This window comes from Choloepus didactylus, chromosome 18 (genome assembly GCF_015220235.1).
Source record: "Choloepus didactylus isolate mChoDid1 chromosome 18, mChoDid1.pri, whole genome shotgun sequence".
NCBI lineage: Eukaryota > Metazoa > Chordata > Mammalia > Pilosa > Megalonychidae > Choloepus > Choloepus didactylus.
Window position 1 is genome coordinate 11,686,009 of NC_051324.1, and position 15,182 is coordinate 11,701,190.

At 48.8% G+C, this 15,182-nt stretch overlaps 3 protein-coding genes and 1 pseudogene across 4 annotated transcripts; 2 read left to right on the forward strand and 2 right to left on the reverse strand.

Annotated features, from left to right (window-relative positions):
• Nucleotides 1-507: 507 nt before the first annotated feature.
• Nucleotides 508-4,496, reverse strand: VMO1 (vitelline membrane outer layer 1 homolog). Its single transcript, XM_037808365.1, has 3 exons — nucleotides 1,330-4,496; nucleotides 1,126-1,241; nucleotides 508-876 (listed from the first exon to the last, which is right to left on the reverse strand). The coding sequence occupies exons 1-3, from the start codon at nucleotides 1,516-1,518 to the stop codon at nucleotides 579-581; spliced, it is 603 nt and encodes a 200-aa protein (XP_037664293.1). The 5' UTR covers nucleotides 1,519-4,496; the 3' UTR covers nucleotides 508-578.
• On the forward strand, nucleotides 3,026-5,146 carry GLTPD2 (glycolipid transfer protein domain containing 2). Its single transcript, XM_037808344.1, has 4 exons — nucleotides 3,026-3,219; nucleotides 3,328-3,392; nucleotides 3,668-3,834; nucleotides 3,934-5,146. The coding sequence occupies exons 1-4, from the start codon at nucleotides 3,114-3,116 to the stop codon at nucleotides 4,448-4,450; spliced, it is 855 nt and encodes a 284-aa protein (XP_037664272.1). The 5' UTR covers nucleotides 3,026-3,113; the 3' UTR covers nucleotides 4,451-5,146.
• Nucleotides 5,147-7,070: 1,924 nt separating this feature from the next.
• Nucleotides 7,071-7,716, reverse strand: LOC119513293 (annotated as a pseudogene).
• A 3,032-nt stretch (nucleotides 7,717-10,748) lies between these two features.
• Nucleotides 10,749-13,075, forward strand: PSMB6 (proteasome 20S subunit beta 6). 2 transcript variants are annotated; one of them, XM_037808349.1, is made up of 6 exons: nucleotides 10,749-10,899; nucleotides 11,340-11,407; nucleotides 12,015-12,146; nucleotides 12,264-12,393; nucleotides 12,598-12,742; nucleotides 12,861-13,075. In XM_037808349.1, the coding sequence occupies exons 1-6, from the start codon at nucleotides 10,798-10,800 to the stop codon at nucleotides 13,007-13,009; spliced, it is 726 nt and encodes a 241-aa protein (XP_037664277.1). In that variant the 5' UTR covers nucleotides 10,749-10,797; the 3' UTR covers nucleotides 13,010-13,075. The 2 variants fall into 2 exon arrangements, with proteins under 2 accessions (XP_037664277.1, XP_037664278.1); XM_037808350.1 differs by having other exon boundaries at nucleotides 12,823-13,043.
• Nucleotides 13,076-15,182: the final 2,107 nt, after the last annotated feature.

Below are 15,182 nucleotides of genomic sequence, written 5' to 3' on the forward strand. Positions count from 1 at the left end.
AAATCTGGTGAAAATTGAGCTGCAAAATGGGCTTAACAACCATCTGAATGGCTGCGGGATTCCAGGCAGAGCAAACAGCCAGGACATAGGTCTTAAAGTGAGAATCAGTAGTTTGAAAGGCCACTGTTTGGCTTTGCAAGGGTGGGGTGGGGGGGGAGAAAACTATGGAAAAGACACTTTAGCCTCTTACAGTCTAGAAAAGGAAGCCTTATGGCCCTTCTAGCTTTGTCACCTCCTTATTTGTGGAAGTTTCCTAATCTAGGGGCATGTTGTTTCAGAAAGGAGACAACCTAGGCTCTTAAGGGGAGTGTGATGTTCTACGGACACTCTCAGAAAGCCAGGGACTTCCTTAACTTGTATGGAAAATTGTGTTGAGTGAGAGTTTTTGGATTTTTTGGATTATGGTCTCCTTTGGACCCCTGAAACCAAACCTGAAGTGGGGCCCAGCCCAATACTAGGTTCGGGAGGAAGACAAGGAAACCCACCCCTAAAACAAGCAAGACCACAGACAACACGCAGAAGCTTTAATAGAGGGAGGTGGGACAGGCCTTGGTGGTGGGGAGAGGACGATGAGGGTATCAACTACTGCAGCAGAATAAGCGCACGTCGTTAAGCGCGGTGTCATCGCGGAGACCCCTAGGAGGCTCGATCTTGGTCTGCAAACCGCACACGCCTTTGGGACACGAATCGCTCCAATCTCCAAATTCTCCCCAGGCCAGGCCAGGCCCTTCCAGCTCCGCACCGTCGGAGCAGCGGAAGCGCAAGTTGTTCGCCGCCGTATTGTCCCCGGGGGTCACGGGAGCCTCCACCCGAAGCGAGAAGGCCACTAAGTAGCCGCCGCGGGGACACCACAGAGGCTCACTCCACACGCCCCATCTGCGAAGAAAATGGAATCGCCCTGGCTCGCGGGCTCCCTCACCCCTCCTCCAGGCTAGGCGACCCAGGTGGTTAGGTCTGGTCACCTGACCCCCAAGGAGGTGGCGTCGGGAGGTAGTCCATGTACACCCCGCCCAGGCCTAAACTGCAGCACATCTTTGGAAGAGCTTGCCCGCGGGCAGAAAGGGTTTGTAATGGAGAGTAAGGGACATACCCCACCCTAGGGGATCCTTGGTCCCTGCCCCCCACCTTCCAGATTGCGACTCCACCACGTGCGTGTTGCGTTCTGCGTTTCCGCGTGCGCAGTGTAGCCGGATCCCATTCAGAGCGGTGTCGTCGCCAGGAATCCCTTGCTGGGGCTCCACCTGGGCGACAAGGAGGGGAGAGGGAGAGTCAGAGCACTGCCGCCCTCGGTTCTGAGGTCTGGCGCGCCTCCGCCCTCTCCAGACCCACCTTGGTTGAGAACCCGCTGGCGAAAAACCCGTCAGGACACATCTCAGGCCAGGCCCAGTCGCCCCAGGGGCCCCCGTTGGTCACCTCGATGACCGACGTGTGGCCGCTCGGCCCACCCGACCCTACGTGTCCGCAGCGCGTCATCCACAGCAGCAGCAGCAGCAGTTTGGCTCCCGCGACCCTCTTCATCTCGCAGCCACGGAGCGCAGGGCGCGTTAACGCGGCTTTATATCATCTCCTCCACGAGGGCTCGGATTGCGGAACAGCCACGAAGACTGTGATACCCAAAACTAATCCGTTCCGTGAACCTTGCAGACTTGGTTCCCTGCCCGGAGGCCCAGGCTCCCAGCGCCAGTTTAGGTTGACTCTAGGCCAGGAATTGTGTTAACTGCTTTGCAGAACTATTGAATTTAATCCCACCTTCCTCTTTTGAAGAGGTCATTGGAACCCAGAAAGAAAAAGCCGCTTCCCATAAAGTCAAAGCCAGCAAACTGGGAATCATTCCAACACAGGGAAATGTGGAACCTGGAGTGGGGTTGGTAGTGATGGCCCCTGAATCCCACCAGTGCCGGGATGGGTCTGGATCAACCACAGGAACCTCCATCCAGGATGGTGGGGGGATTATCAGACTGACAGATAGGGTAAACTGGGAAAGATCTTAGACATTGGGGACCTGATCCCTTGAGAATCTGAAACACCCCTCCTCTGGCCAGAAAAAAATATGTATATATACACACACAGAGAGGAATTAAGAAATTAAAGGGACTGAGAACCTGTGAGAGCACGAGAGGCTGTTTCTGCCACTTCTCATTTCCTCTCCTGGAATGCCTCCCCACTCTGACCACCAGGTGGACTCCTAATTTGCCTAAAAAACTTGGCTCCAACTTGTTAGGGGGCAACCCCTCATTTGTCTGTCCCTCATCCACAGTCATTTTTTCGATAAATATTTGTTTAGCAGCAACGTATTTGGGCCCAGGCAATATTTTAAGTGCTGGAAATAGATCAGCAACCTGGAAAAACAAATAGAACTGGGTCTTCCCCAGGGCTCACATTCCAGTGAGGGAGAGGGATGATAAATAAATTCTCCCCAGTGGACCTTGAGCTCTGTGAAAGCACCTTTGTATTCTTGAAGTCTAGCATAGGGCCTGGTGTGGGGAAGCGGTTAATAAAGGTTAGTTCAATGACTGAATGAGGAGCTAATCTGGAGTTTAAAATTTTAAACCACAAAAATGTAAAAAGGTAAAGCCTGAAGTATATAATTGAGATGTCATGTACCCAGATCAAGACATCCTGGGGACAGGATGGAGAATCTAGAAGTGGGTGTTCCCTGGATCCCAAATTGTAGTAAGCTTTTCCATTTACAGTGTTTCACATACGTTATCACTTAATCCTCACACCAGGCCTACAAAGTCCCTATTATCCTCCTCAATTTACCATGACGAGAACTCAGGGCACACACCATTGCTCAGTGGGGGAGCTGGTGCTGGCCCCAGCCTCTCTTCCCAATACCCAGACTGCCTCTTACTGCAAGCCAGCCCTACAAGGAATGGAAATGCAGAAATGTGCCATTGCCTCCGGGTCCCCCAAATCGTCTTTATCCGATCCTCACCCCTGTGTAGCTGTCCTCTGGGGCAAAGGGCACAAGGCACCGGGGAGGGGGCCTTAGGAGATTAATTATTAACCCTTAGCGCCTCAGGGGACCGCGGGCTTCTCTCCCCTCCTGGAGGCGGAGGGACACGCACTGGCTAGGGGCCGGTGCGGGGGCGGTGGTCCCAGCAGCAGCCATGGGCGTCGCGCTGCCGCCCCCGGTCCCGCGGCGCTGGGTCCGCCACGCAGTCCCTCTCGCTGTCTTCGCGCTGCTGCTTCTTTATCTCAGTGCTCGGAGCCTCCGTGAGTGGCCCCTTCCCCCACCCGCTGGGGAAGGAACCCAGAAGTCCAGGCCCTCTGGACTCAAACTTCCTCCTTGAGCCCTCACGGCTCTGTCTCTCCTCTTTCCAGGGGGGCTGTCGGGTTGCGGATCCGGGGCACGGTCCTGCGTTCCTGAGAGACCGCTACCCTTGCAGGTACGCTCTGGGCAGGGCTAGGACAGGGAGCGCCAGGTGGGACCCGGAGCAGGGGGAAGTGGAGCCAGCTTGAAGATCTGGGGAAGGGCAGGTCCTCCCCTCGTTTTCTCTCTCCTCTAAGAAGGCACAGCAGGACTGACGCCAGCTAGACCTTAGGAACAATTTCTTTATAGTCCAACTGGTCTGCTTGGCTTAGGAGGCCTAGCAGTCTGGGGGATCTGCCCTCACTCCCTCCCTGTCATGTCTTCCCACCCTCCCACCTACCCCACGCCCAGGTCCGGCAAGAGTCGGGACCCCTGGAGGCCCCGGGGAGGGAACAGCCTCCTTGTCTGAGCCCCCAGGGTTTGCTAGGCCGCCTGGTGGGGCAGTTCCGCGCCAGCCTGAACACGGAAGGGGATGTGCAGCTGTCTGAGTACCTGGCCGGATGGAGGGAGCTGGTCAAGTGAGTGGTCGCCTCCCCTAATCCACTCCCCGCCTCTGTATGGCACCATGGCCCTGTCTCAAATCATCTTCCCCATCCCCACCACCACCCAACACCTAGGCTCCTGATTCCCCTCGGCTCCATCTTCGCCTTCGCCACAAGCGAGGTCTCCAGCAAGGTCACAGCCCTCGAAGCCCGGGTGCGCGGCCCGGAGGCCGCACACTACACGACGCTGGCGGCCATGGCGGCGTGGGAGCGGCGGGCGGGAGTGCTGGAGCAGCAGCCCTTGACCTCGGGCTCCAGAACGATGCTCCTGCTGCACCGCGCGCTGCGCTGGTCCCAGCTCTGCCTCCACCGGGTGGCGACCGGGACGGTCGGAGGCCCGGACGCCGGCACGCAGTGCAGCGACGCCTACGGCACGGCCCTGGCCCCGCACCACCCCTGGCTCATCCGGCAGGCTGCCAGCCTCGCCTTCCTCGCCTTCCCGGGTCGGGGCCAGTTGCTCGCGCTGGCGTGTCCCGGAAGCCGAGAGGCGGAGGCGCGGGCTGCGGTAGCCCGGGTCGCGAGCACCCTGGAGGACGTCTACAAACGCACCCAGGGTCTGCTTGCTGAGCGCGGCCTGCTCCAGCTGGCCTGAGGACGGCCGGCCTGAGAGCGAGGGAGCGCGGGACGCGCGGGGGCGAGGTCCGCGCAGCCGCAGGTCGCGCCAGCAAGGCTAGTCTCCGCCGCTAGGGGGCGGGGCCTCCCTCGCAAGCCCCGCCTCCTTGGGGGCGCGTCACCGCCGCGAAGGCCCGCCCCTGGCCGGGGATAATTTTGGGCTCCTCCCACCATGCGTAGCTCCAGGGTGGATGGGAGGAACTGTGGAGAATAAATGGTATTTTTTGGCAGCGGTCGATGCGGGGCGTTTTGTGTGACGACAGCAAGCACTGAAGGGAAAGAGAAAAAATTGGATGCAGATGGATGTGTCATCCCTCTTCTCGGCAGCCAAGGGACGCACGCTTCTCCCGGCCTATCTCAGCCACTCACTCCCATGACTTCAGTTGCCAACTAGTTGCCAAGTCTCCAGCTCAGACCTGTACCCTGAGCTCCAGACCGGTATAGCCAAGTCTTTCCTACAAGCCCCTCAAACATAGCAGGTTCCACAGGGAGCCCGCCACCTCCCCGCAGAACCGGCGCCTCCTCCTGTGTTCCCTTTCTTTCTCCCTGCGTGAATAATGGGACGGTACCATCATTTCATCTTCAGCTACCCAAACCTGAAAACTGGTTGTCATGCCTCACACCAAGCAAGCTCCAAAAATGTATATTTAATAAATGACACGCAACGAGAAAACGAAAGAGCTTGGCCATTTTATATACTGATAATTTCCAAGTTATAATTCCAACCCACTTTCCCCTGGATTCCAGGCTGAACTTGCACGTCGACTAAACGTAGCAAATTTAGCATGTCCAAAAGGGAGCTTCTGATGGCAACTACCCCCCACCCCCTCCAACCCGCTCCCCTCATAGCCTTTGCTAGCTCAGTAAATGACAATTTATTCTTTTTTTATCATCTTTTTTTGCAGTAGAATAGAACATATATACATAAAAGTGATAACTTTCCAAGTGCAATTTGACAAGTAGTTAGCAAATTTCAAAGAATAGTATAGGTTACAACTCCACAGTTTCAGTTATTTCCTTACTATGAAATATATTTATAAAAAAGCAATATCTTTCACAGTATGATTTAACGAGTATACAGCATATTTCCAAAGTGATTTGAGTTATAGTACCATAGTTTCTGCCATTTCCTCATTGTGAAATCTAACATATCTACACAAAGATAATAGCTTTCAAATTACAATTTAACAAGTAGCTATAGAACAAATCTCAAAGGATGCTATGGGTTACAATTCCAGCATTTCAGTTTTTTCCTTCTAACTATTCTAATACCCTAGCAACTAAGGAAAATTATATAAAAATCCAGTATTCATAAGCCTTTGTTAAATTCCATCTTGTCTGTAGCTACCCCTTCCTCTAGTTTAATCACTTACCTGATCTTCAGGGATGTCTAGGCAGTGACCACCCTAACCTGTTCATGTTGAAAAAGGGTGTCAACTTTATGAGCAAAGGGGACTTATCTAGTTGATGTTCTTGAAGAGGCTATTGCCTCTGGGTTTCAGGACTTAGCTGGCATAGGAGCACTCTGGAGAATTTAAGTTTCTGATGAATAAACTTAGTGAGCGAAACTTTTATAGAGTATGGTATTCCTATTAATCGTAGTCCCTAGTATGCAAGGTGCAGATTTTTCCCATGTACTCTTCTGTTGTCAACACTGTGCCAGTGCATACCTTAGAAGTATATCATGCAAGCATCTATCTATATTTGTGGTGCTGATCTGTGCAAAACATGCCTTTAAACAACCCCTTTCATTCCTCTTCACCTACAAAACAGCTCTGATACTTACAATCCCAATAACAAACACCCATATCCATTACCACACCTTTGAATTCACCATCACTAACTTATCTGAACATATTAGACTCTCGTTCCCCTCACTAGCTACTGTCCATCACTAGGTCCCCAATATTCTTACATTAACAATTCGTTCTTTCGGGTTCTTAGATCAAACACCTTGCAGATCCTTGACTCTTACCTTTCTCTCTCATCCCATGTGCATCCAATCTGTAAGTAAATCATGGTGGCTCTACCTTTAAAATACAGCCAGAATCTGACCATTAATTAGCATGTCTACTGTTACCACCCTCCTCCAAGCTATCCTTCTCTGTCACCTGGATTATTGCAGGTGCTTCCTAATTGTCTTTCTGTGTCCATCCTTGCCCTCCATACGTTGTATGGTTCCTAGAGCAGTGAAAGTGATCTTTTAAATGTAGGTTATAACTTGCCACTCCCCTGCTCAAAACCTTCCAATGGCTTCCCATCTGTTCTAGTTTGCTAATGCTGCCAGAATGCAAAACATCAGAAATGGATTGGCTTTTTTGTGTGTGTGTGTGATGTGATTGTACCAGTCTTATATTTGAAACTCAAAAAGGAAACAACTGTGTTCCAAAACAGCTAATATGCAGATCCAAAAAATGAAGGTTTTTTTTTTTAACTGCCACATTCACTCTGAAGCTCATTCATCTCCTTCAGCATCCCAAAGATTAAGTACATGTTCTGCTTAGCTATATAATAAAGTGGCAAACACACTGCACCACTGACATCACAGGACAGTTGCCTATAAAACTAGACTTCTGACGCTGGGCTCCAGCTTCACTTTCTCACAGGTTGTCATCCTCATCCGGCAGAGCAGTGGTCTGAGCAACCTCTAAGTCATGTTCACACTGTGCTGCCAAAGCTGGGTCCATGACAACCTCTGGTGGGGCAAGAGCAGGCATGGCCAAACTCCAAGTTAGGGTCTCCAATCAGTTTTCTAGCAAGCCAAAAGAAGGGCTTTTCAAATTTCTAGCTACTTTTGGCAGAAATGTCATAGTACTGAAGAGTCTTCTTTCAGTGGAAGACGATGGATTTTGCCTTAACTTTCCTGTCCTTAATATCCACTTTGTTGCCACACAACACGATGGGGATGTTTTCACACACTCGTACCAGATCTCTATGCCAGTTAGGCACATTCTTGTAAGTAACTCTTCATGTTACATCAAACATTATAATGGCACACCGGGCTTGGGTGTAACAGCCATCTCTCAGGCCACTGAATTTCTCCTGACCAGCCGTGTCCCACACATTAAATTTAATAGGCCCTCTGTTGGTATGGAACACAAGGGGATGGACCTCCACGCCCAAGGTGGCTACATACTTCTCAAATTCATCAGTCGAATGACGTTTCACAAATGTAGTTTTTCCAGTACCACCATCGCCAACCAATACAAGTTCAAACTGAACTTGGGGTTCTCCTTGGGTGGCCATCGCGATGGTTCTTCCAGAAGCATCTCTGTCCCCCGTCTGACTTGGATTGGCTTTTATAAAGGGGGTTTATTTGGTTACACAGTTACAGTCTTAAGGCCATAAAGTGTCCAAGGTAAGGCATCAACAGTCAGGTACCTTCACTGGAGGATGGCCAATGGTGTCCGGAAAACCTCTGTTAGCTGGGAAGGCACATAGCTGGTGTCTGCTCCAAAGTTCTGGTTTCAAAATGGCTTTCTCCCAGGAAGTTCCTCTCTAGGCTGCAGTTCCTCAAAAATGTCACTCTTAGTTGCTCTTGAAGTATTTGTCCTCTCTTAGTTTCTCTGGAGCAAGAGTCTGCTTTCAATGGCCATCTTCAAAATGTCTCTCATCTGCAGCTCCTGTGCTTTCTTCAAAGTGTCCTTCTTGGCTGTAGCTCCTCTTCAAAGTATTACTCACAGCTGCACTGAGTTCCATCAGCTCATTTATATGGCTCCAATGATCAAGGCCCACCCTGAATGGGTGGGGTCATGCCTCCATGGAAATATCTTATCACCTACAGTTGGGTGGGGTGTGTTTCCATGCAAATCTAATCAGCACCAAAACATCTGCCCCGCAAGACTGCATCAAAGAATATGGCTTTTTCTGGGGGACATAATACATTCAAACTGGCACACCATCTCAGAACATTTTAAGAATTTTAGGCAGGAGACTTTTCTGGATTATATTTTCAGTTGAGTAAGACAAAAGTTTCCTTAAAGGTCCTACATGATTTGATTCTGCTCTAGCCACATTCAGTGTTCACTGAACATGCCAGGCAGGTTCCTGCCTCAAGACCTTTACATTTGCTCTTCCCTCTGTCCAGAAGACTCTTCTGCCCAATAGCCAAATGGCATCCCCCCTCACTTCCTTCTGGTCTTTATTCAAATGTTGCCTCCTCAGTGATGCCATCCCTGATTACTACTCTTCCTAAAATTTTAATACCCCCCCCAACACACTTCCTATCTCCCTTCCCTGTTTTGTTTTTCTTGTAGTTTGACACACTATCTAACATATAGTATATTTTACATTTTAATTTGTTTGTTTTGTCCCCCTCAATGGAATGTAAACTCAATGGAGGGTAGAATTTTTATTTTGTTCCCTGAAGTACCGCCAGTGCCTAAAACAGTTCCTGGCCCCTAGCGGACATTCAATAATTTTGTGTTGAATGAATGGGCACTACAAATACTTTAGGTGCCTGGAGACAAGAGAGTAAAGAAAAAAGGGGGATATGATTCTGGACAGGGGGCAGAAGCAAGATCATTGTGCCAGTTTGGATGTATTATGTCCTCCCAAAAGCCGTGTTCTTTAGTGCAACCTTGTGAAGGCAGATTTATTAGTCTTTTTTATTAGGGTGGAAACTTTTGATTGATTGTTTCCATGGAGATGTGACTCACCCAATTGTGGGTGATACTTTTGATTAGATTGTTTCCAGGGATGTGTGGCCCCACCTATTCAGGGTAGGTCTTGATTAGTTCACTGGAGTACTTAAGAGAGAAGCTAAGAGGCAACACAGACCCAGATGCTTCACTACGCTTGGAGATGCTTGGAGATGTGGAACAAAGGATGTTTGGAGATGCTAAGTTAAGAGATGAAGCCCAGAGTTTGCTCCAGAGAAGCTAAGAGAGGACCCCCATATGCTTACAGAGAAACGCCCCAGGAGAAAGAAGAAAGGGCACACAGGAGCTGAGATAGGAGCCCAGAGACATTTTGGAGAAAGCCACTTTGAAACACAACCTGGAGCAAAGGACCAGCAGACTCCAGTCACGAGCCTTCCCAGCTGACAGAGGTGTTCCAAATGCCATCAGCTGTTCTTCAGTGAAGCTATCATCTAGTCAATGCCTTAGTCTGGACAATTATATGGCCTTCAAACTGTAAATATGTGATCTAATAAACTCCCTTTATAAAAGCCTATCCATTTCTGGTATTTCGCACAACAGCAGCATTAGCAAACCAGAACAATCATGAAGGGCCTTATAAACCATATTAAGTTTGGACCTTATCCTAAAAGCTCATTTTAAGCAGAGGGCTGTCTGGATCAGATTTTCAAGGCATAAAAACGGGCTATGGCCATACAGAAAGGTTTGATGGAGGTGAAAGAGTATGGCAGGGAGCCCATTTAATTATATTGAAACCTCATTGTTTGGTTTAGGGCAAGTTTTCTCAATCTCAGCATTATTGAATTTTTAGGCAGGATAATTCTTTGTTGTAGGAGACAGTTCTATCTATTGTAGGGTTTTAGCAGCATCTCTGGCTTCTACCCCCTAGGTGCCAGTAGTAGTCCCCCCAAACCCCCCACACCTCCACTGTGATAACTAAAAATGTCTCCAGACGTTGCCAAATATCCCCATGGAGGTATGTGTATGGCAAAATCCCCCCAGTCTTGAACCACTGGTTTGGGGTCAGCAAGGAGCAATGACTATTTAGTGAAAGTGTAGAAAAAGACTCTGTGCCTACCTAGGTTTTAGTCAGACTCTGCTACTACTTTGTTATGCGAATGTATCAAAGTCAATTAACCTCTTTTGACCTATCACTACTTATGTAAAATAAGAGAAAAACTAAGCAAAGCAGAATATTAAAAAACAAACAAAACACCTGCTCTTCTTTCTCCACATGCATCACATTCAATCCTGTTGCCAGGATCTAATGAAGGAAAGCATTATAAATATAAAGCATTAGTCAGATTAGGAAATTATTAATAGAGAAGAAGCCAAGAAACAGAATTTGCTTGGGATCCTTCAATTTCTTCGGAATCTCAGTGCGGACCTTGCGACCCAGAGATTCTCAAGTGCATTTTGAGGGACCTGCGAACTACAACTCCGGTCAGATGAGAACCGCGCGGGCCTGTAGGAAATGTAGTCATTGAAGACTTCTTAAACAAATGTATTGCCTGCCACGCTGCCATCAAGTGCTCACTGTCGCAAAAGAATCGTCCATATCCTGTTCTTTTCCCTTCTGCCGTCAACCATGGCGCAGCTTCGATTCCGGAAGGCCTCAGAGCACGACTAGAGAGACAGTGACCTAGCGCTTTACGACAGTTGCTTTGTGGCAGCCCGGAGGAGGAAGATGGCGGCAACCTTAGTAGCTGCTCGAGGATCCCGCCCAGTACCGGCTTGGGGGCCGGAGGCGCTCGCTCCCGACTGGGAAAACCGGGAAGTCTCCACAGGGGTGAGGAAGAGGTCGGGGTTCTGAAGATGTACACAAGCTTGTGTATGGAAAGGATAAGGGCTGAGTGGGTTGGAAGAGCTTGGGGGGTAGAGTGGTCTGCGATATGGTCCAGGCAGGGGGACAGGTTTTCCGAGGATGCTGGAGCTGTGTAGACGTTCGTAGTGGGAGGTGGAGAGTGGGCTGAAGCATGGAATTCTGGAATCTTGGGGGACGAGTGAAGCCCCAGGGATTAAAACCAGGAAAGGCCTTTGGGATTTGGGAGATGGAATTCTGGGACACTGTTCTGGGTTTGGGAGACAGAGGAGGCCCCCGTGAGATTTGAAAATGGGTTAGAGGCGCACGGGTTCGTACTCTGGGGACTAGATAGAGTGATCATGGGGGTTTATGAGTGTTAGAGAACGAGGAAAGGCCCAGACTCACCCCTTTCTCCCTTTTCCCAGACCACTATCATGGCTGTGCAATTTGATGGGGGCGTGGTTCTGGGGGCCGACTCCAGGACAACCACTGGGTGAGCTCGGGACAAATGTGTTAAAGGTCCTCTCATCTTTCTCTTCCTGTCGTTCTGCCTACCCATCCTTTGCCCTACATAGAACACTGTGGGAAGGTAGATAAGGATTTGTGCCAGCTTCTACTCCTTTCCAGCTCCCCTCACCTTTTGGTGAAATCCTTACGAAAGTCTTCTCCCTCCAGCCTCCGTTTGGATGAGAACTAATAGGCAATACAGGCATACCTCGTTTTATTGCACTTTGCAGATATTGTATCTTTTACAAATTGAAGGTTTGTAGCAATCCTGCATCGAGAAAGTCTTTCAATACCATTTTCCCAATAATATGTTTCACTTCATGTTTCTGTGTCTCATTTTAATTAAGGTATGTACATTGTTCTTTTAGACATAATGCTATTGCCACTTAATAGTGTAAACACAACTTTTATATGCACTGGGAAACCAAAGAATTTGTTATATTGAGATACTTTACTGCATTAGTTTGGAACCAAACCTGCAACATCTCGGAAGTATGCCTGTACTAGAGCCTTGAGGGAGTCGGATGGTGTTGAAATGGAGGTGAGAGATTAATGGAGTGCTCCCCTTACCCACCCATTCTGCCATCCTGCAGGTCCTACATCGCCAATCGCGTGACTGACAAGCTGACTCCCATTCATGACCGAATTTTTTGCTGCCGTTCAGGCTCAGCAGCTGATACCCAGGCAGTAGCTGATGCTGTCACTTACCAGCTTGGCTTCCACAGGTGCTTATGGGCAAAGGAGGGAAAAATATCTGAAGGGAGTTGGGGCCTAAGGAGTTAAATGGCCTGACTCCCAGGTTCTGACACCTTGCCTTCCCTCTGATTCCCCTCACTCTTTAGCATTGAGCTGAATGAGCCTCCACTGGTACACACAGCAGCCAGCCTCTTCAAGGAGATGTGTTACCGATACCGGGAAGACTTGATGGCAGGAATCATCATCGCCGGTTGGGACCCGCAAGAAGGAGGGCAGGTCAGACCCCCAGGAGGATGACACACTGGAGCCATGCCTTTGATCCTCTCCCCACCATAGCTACTTTCTATTTCTCCTTTTAGTCTCTACCTTACTTCTTCCTATTATTATTTCTCCCCAGACCAATCCCATGCTGGACAGGTGAGTGTACATGGGTCAGGGGAGGGTACAACTGTTGATTCTACTCCTCCCCTTCTCTGGCAGGTGTACTCAGTGCCCATGGGGGGTATGATGGTAAGGCAGTCCTTTGCCATCGGAGGCTCCGGGAGCTCCTATATCTATGGTTATGTCGATGCTACCTACCGGGAGGGCATGGACAAGGAAGAGTGTCTGCACTTCACTGCCAATGGTGAGAACTTGGGCTTCTGGGCCTGTGAGCTTCAACTCCCCAACTCAACCAGCCCAACATTCTTCATCCCTTGCAGTAAGCCCAGCATCTAACCCTAACTTTCTCCTTCTATCCACAGCTCTTGCTTTGGCCATGGAACGGGATGGCTCCAGTGGAGGGGTGATCCGCCTGGCAGCCATTGAAGAATCAGGGGTAGAGCGGCAGGTACTTTTGGGAGACCAGATTCCCAAATTCACCATTGCTACTTTACCACCCCCTAAATACTGAGATTCTAGAATATAATGAGATACCCCATAAGGACCCAAAATTCAATAAACAGTTTGTCAAAAAGAATCTGTGTGTCTTGAGATTTTTTTCCTGACCTCAAGCCTGAACTTGTCTGACCCACTTGTGTTTGTGCAAACCATTATGCTGAGCCCAGAGAGAGTTGGAGAGATGAAGGGAGTTTTTAAATGTACCATTCCCTGTTAAGCCACCGGACAGGTGGTTTTCAAACCTCTTTCTCCAGACTACCTTCTTCTCCCACACTAACTCACTGTATCCAGGTCCTCACGCCACCAGTGTGTGGTTGATGTGGGGGCCTAAGGTGGAACTCAGAATTCTGGCTGAGACGGGTCACCTGCCCTCAGCCTGCTTCCTGCCAGTCTTCATGGGTGACTACCAGCCTTAAGGCCAGATTGACTCCAGCTCTCTTCCAACCCAGCCTCATGGTCCCTTCTCTCCACATTCACCTCATCTTGTGGTCAGGAGCAGCAATGTGACTTCCTTGGGTTTGGGGAGAGAGGTGTACATTGAATAGGATAGGGCAGCCCCTGAGAGTGCTGTGGGCCAGCTCTGGAAGCCACTGTTCCCATGGGGGTGTGATGGTAAGGCAGTCTTCAGTCCCTTGGTTGGGAGGCTGAGAGTGGACTTCTCTGGCCCTTCTAAGACTGTCTTTACTCAAGCCAAGGACCTAAAGGAGCTCAGTGGTTCTCAGTGACAATGACTGACATTCTCAACCTTCCCCCAATCTTTTTTACTCCAGACTACGGATCAAGGATATGTGGAAGCCACATTTGAAAACCTTGTTCTAGCATGAAACCTTACCCTGAAAGGTTTGGTAGGAAGGAGGCTTCCTAAGGAGGTGGGGAGATCTTGGATTAAGCGAAGAAGAGCAGAAAAGGATCTCTGCCCCAAACCTATGTACTTCAAACTTAAAATAACAAATGCAAAACATTTTTTTAAAAACAATGTGCTTGAGATGTACTAACATACTCTACAATCATCCACAGTGTACAATCAATTATTCACAGTACCATCATATAGTTGTGCATTCATCACTAAAATCCATTTTTGAACATTTTCCTTACTCCAAATAAATAAATAAAAGTAAAAAAGAAAATCTAAAACATTCCACCACCACCCTATCCCACCTTATTTTTCATTTAGTTTTTGTCTCCATTTTTCTACTCATCCATTCATACACTGGATAAAGGGAGTGTGAGCCACAAAGTTTTCACAGTCACGCAGTCATACCATGTAAGCTATAATAGTTATGCAATCGCCTTCAAGAATCAAGGCTACTGGATTGCAGTTCAACAGCTTCAGGTATTTCCTTCTAGCTATTCCAATACACTAAAAACTAAAAAAGGATAGCTATCTAGCACATAAGAATGCCCTCCAGAGTGATCTCAACTTCATTTGAAATCTCTCAACCACTGAAACTTTATTTTGTTTCATTTCTCTTCCCCCTTTTGGTCAAGATTTTCTCAATCCCACAATTCTGGGTCCAGGCTTATTCCTGGGGGTCATATCCCATGTTGCCAGGGAAATTTACACCCCTAGGAGTCATGTCCCACATAGCGGGGACTGCAGTGAGTTCACCTACTGTGTGAGCTTAGACAGAGGCCACATCTGAGCAACAAAGAGTTTCTCTGGGGGAGGCTCTTAGGCACAATTATAAGCAGGCTTAGCCTCTCGTTTGCAGTAACAGGCTTCATAAGGCAAGCCCCAAAACTGAGGGCTTGGCCTACTAAACTGTTAGTTCTCAATGTCTGTGAGAATATCAGTAATAATTCAGGTGGAGAAGTCCAACATTTCCCCCTTCTCCCCCAGTTCCTCAGGGGGGCCCTGCAAATACATTTTTATTCTCTGCCCAAATCATGTTGGGATGTATTGGGATTTCACACTAACCCGCACAAACCTATCAGATCTCACTTCTTATTCAAAGCTCCATGTACTTATGGTGTTTGAATAAAACGAACATAAAAGTTAAATTATTTAGTGTGCCGCAGAAAACACAGATCCTGAACCAAATAAACATCTCTTCCCTCCAAGGCAAAACTTTTAATTTTCCTGCCCAAAACTGTTCTCTCAGTCCTCTCCATCCAGTTGCGCTCCACATTCATTCTAACAGTAAGTCCTGAAAACTCTCCGAGAATGTGGAATCCATCTACCTCTA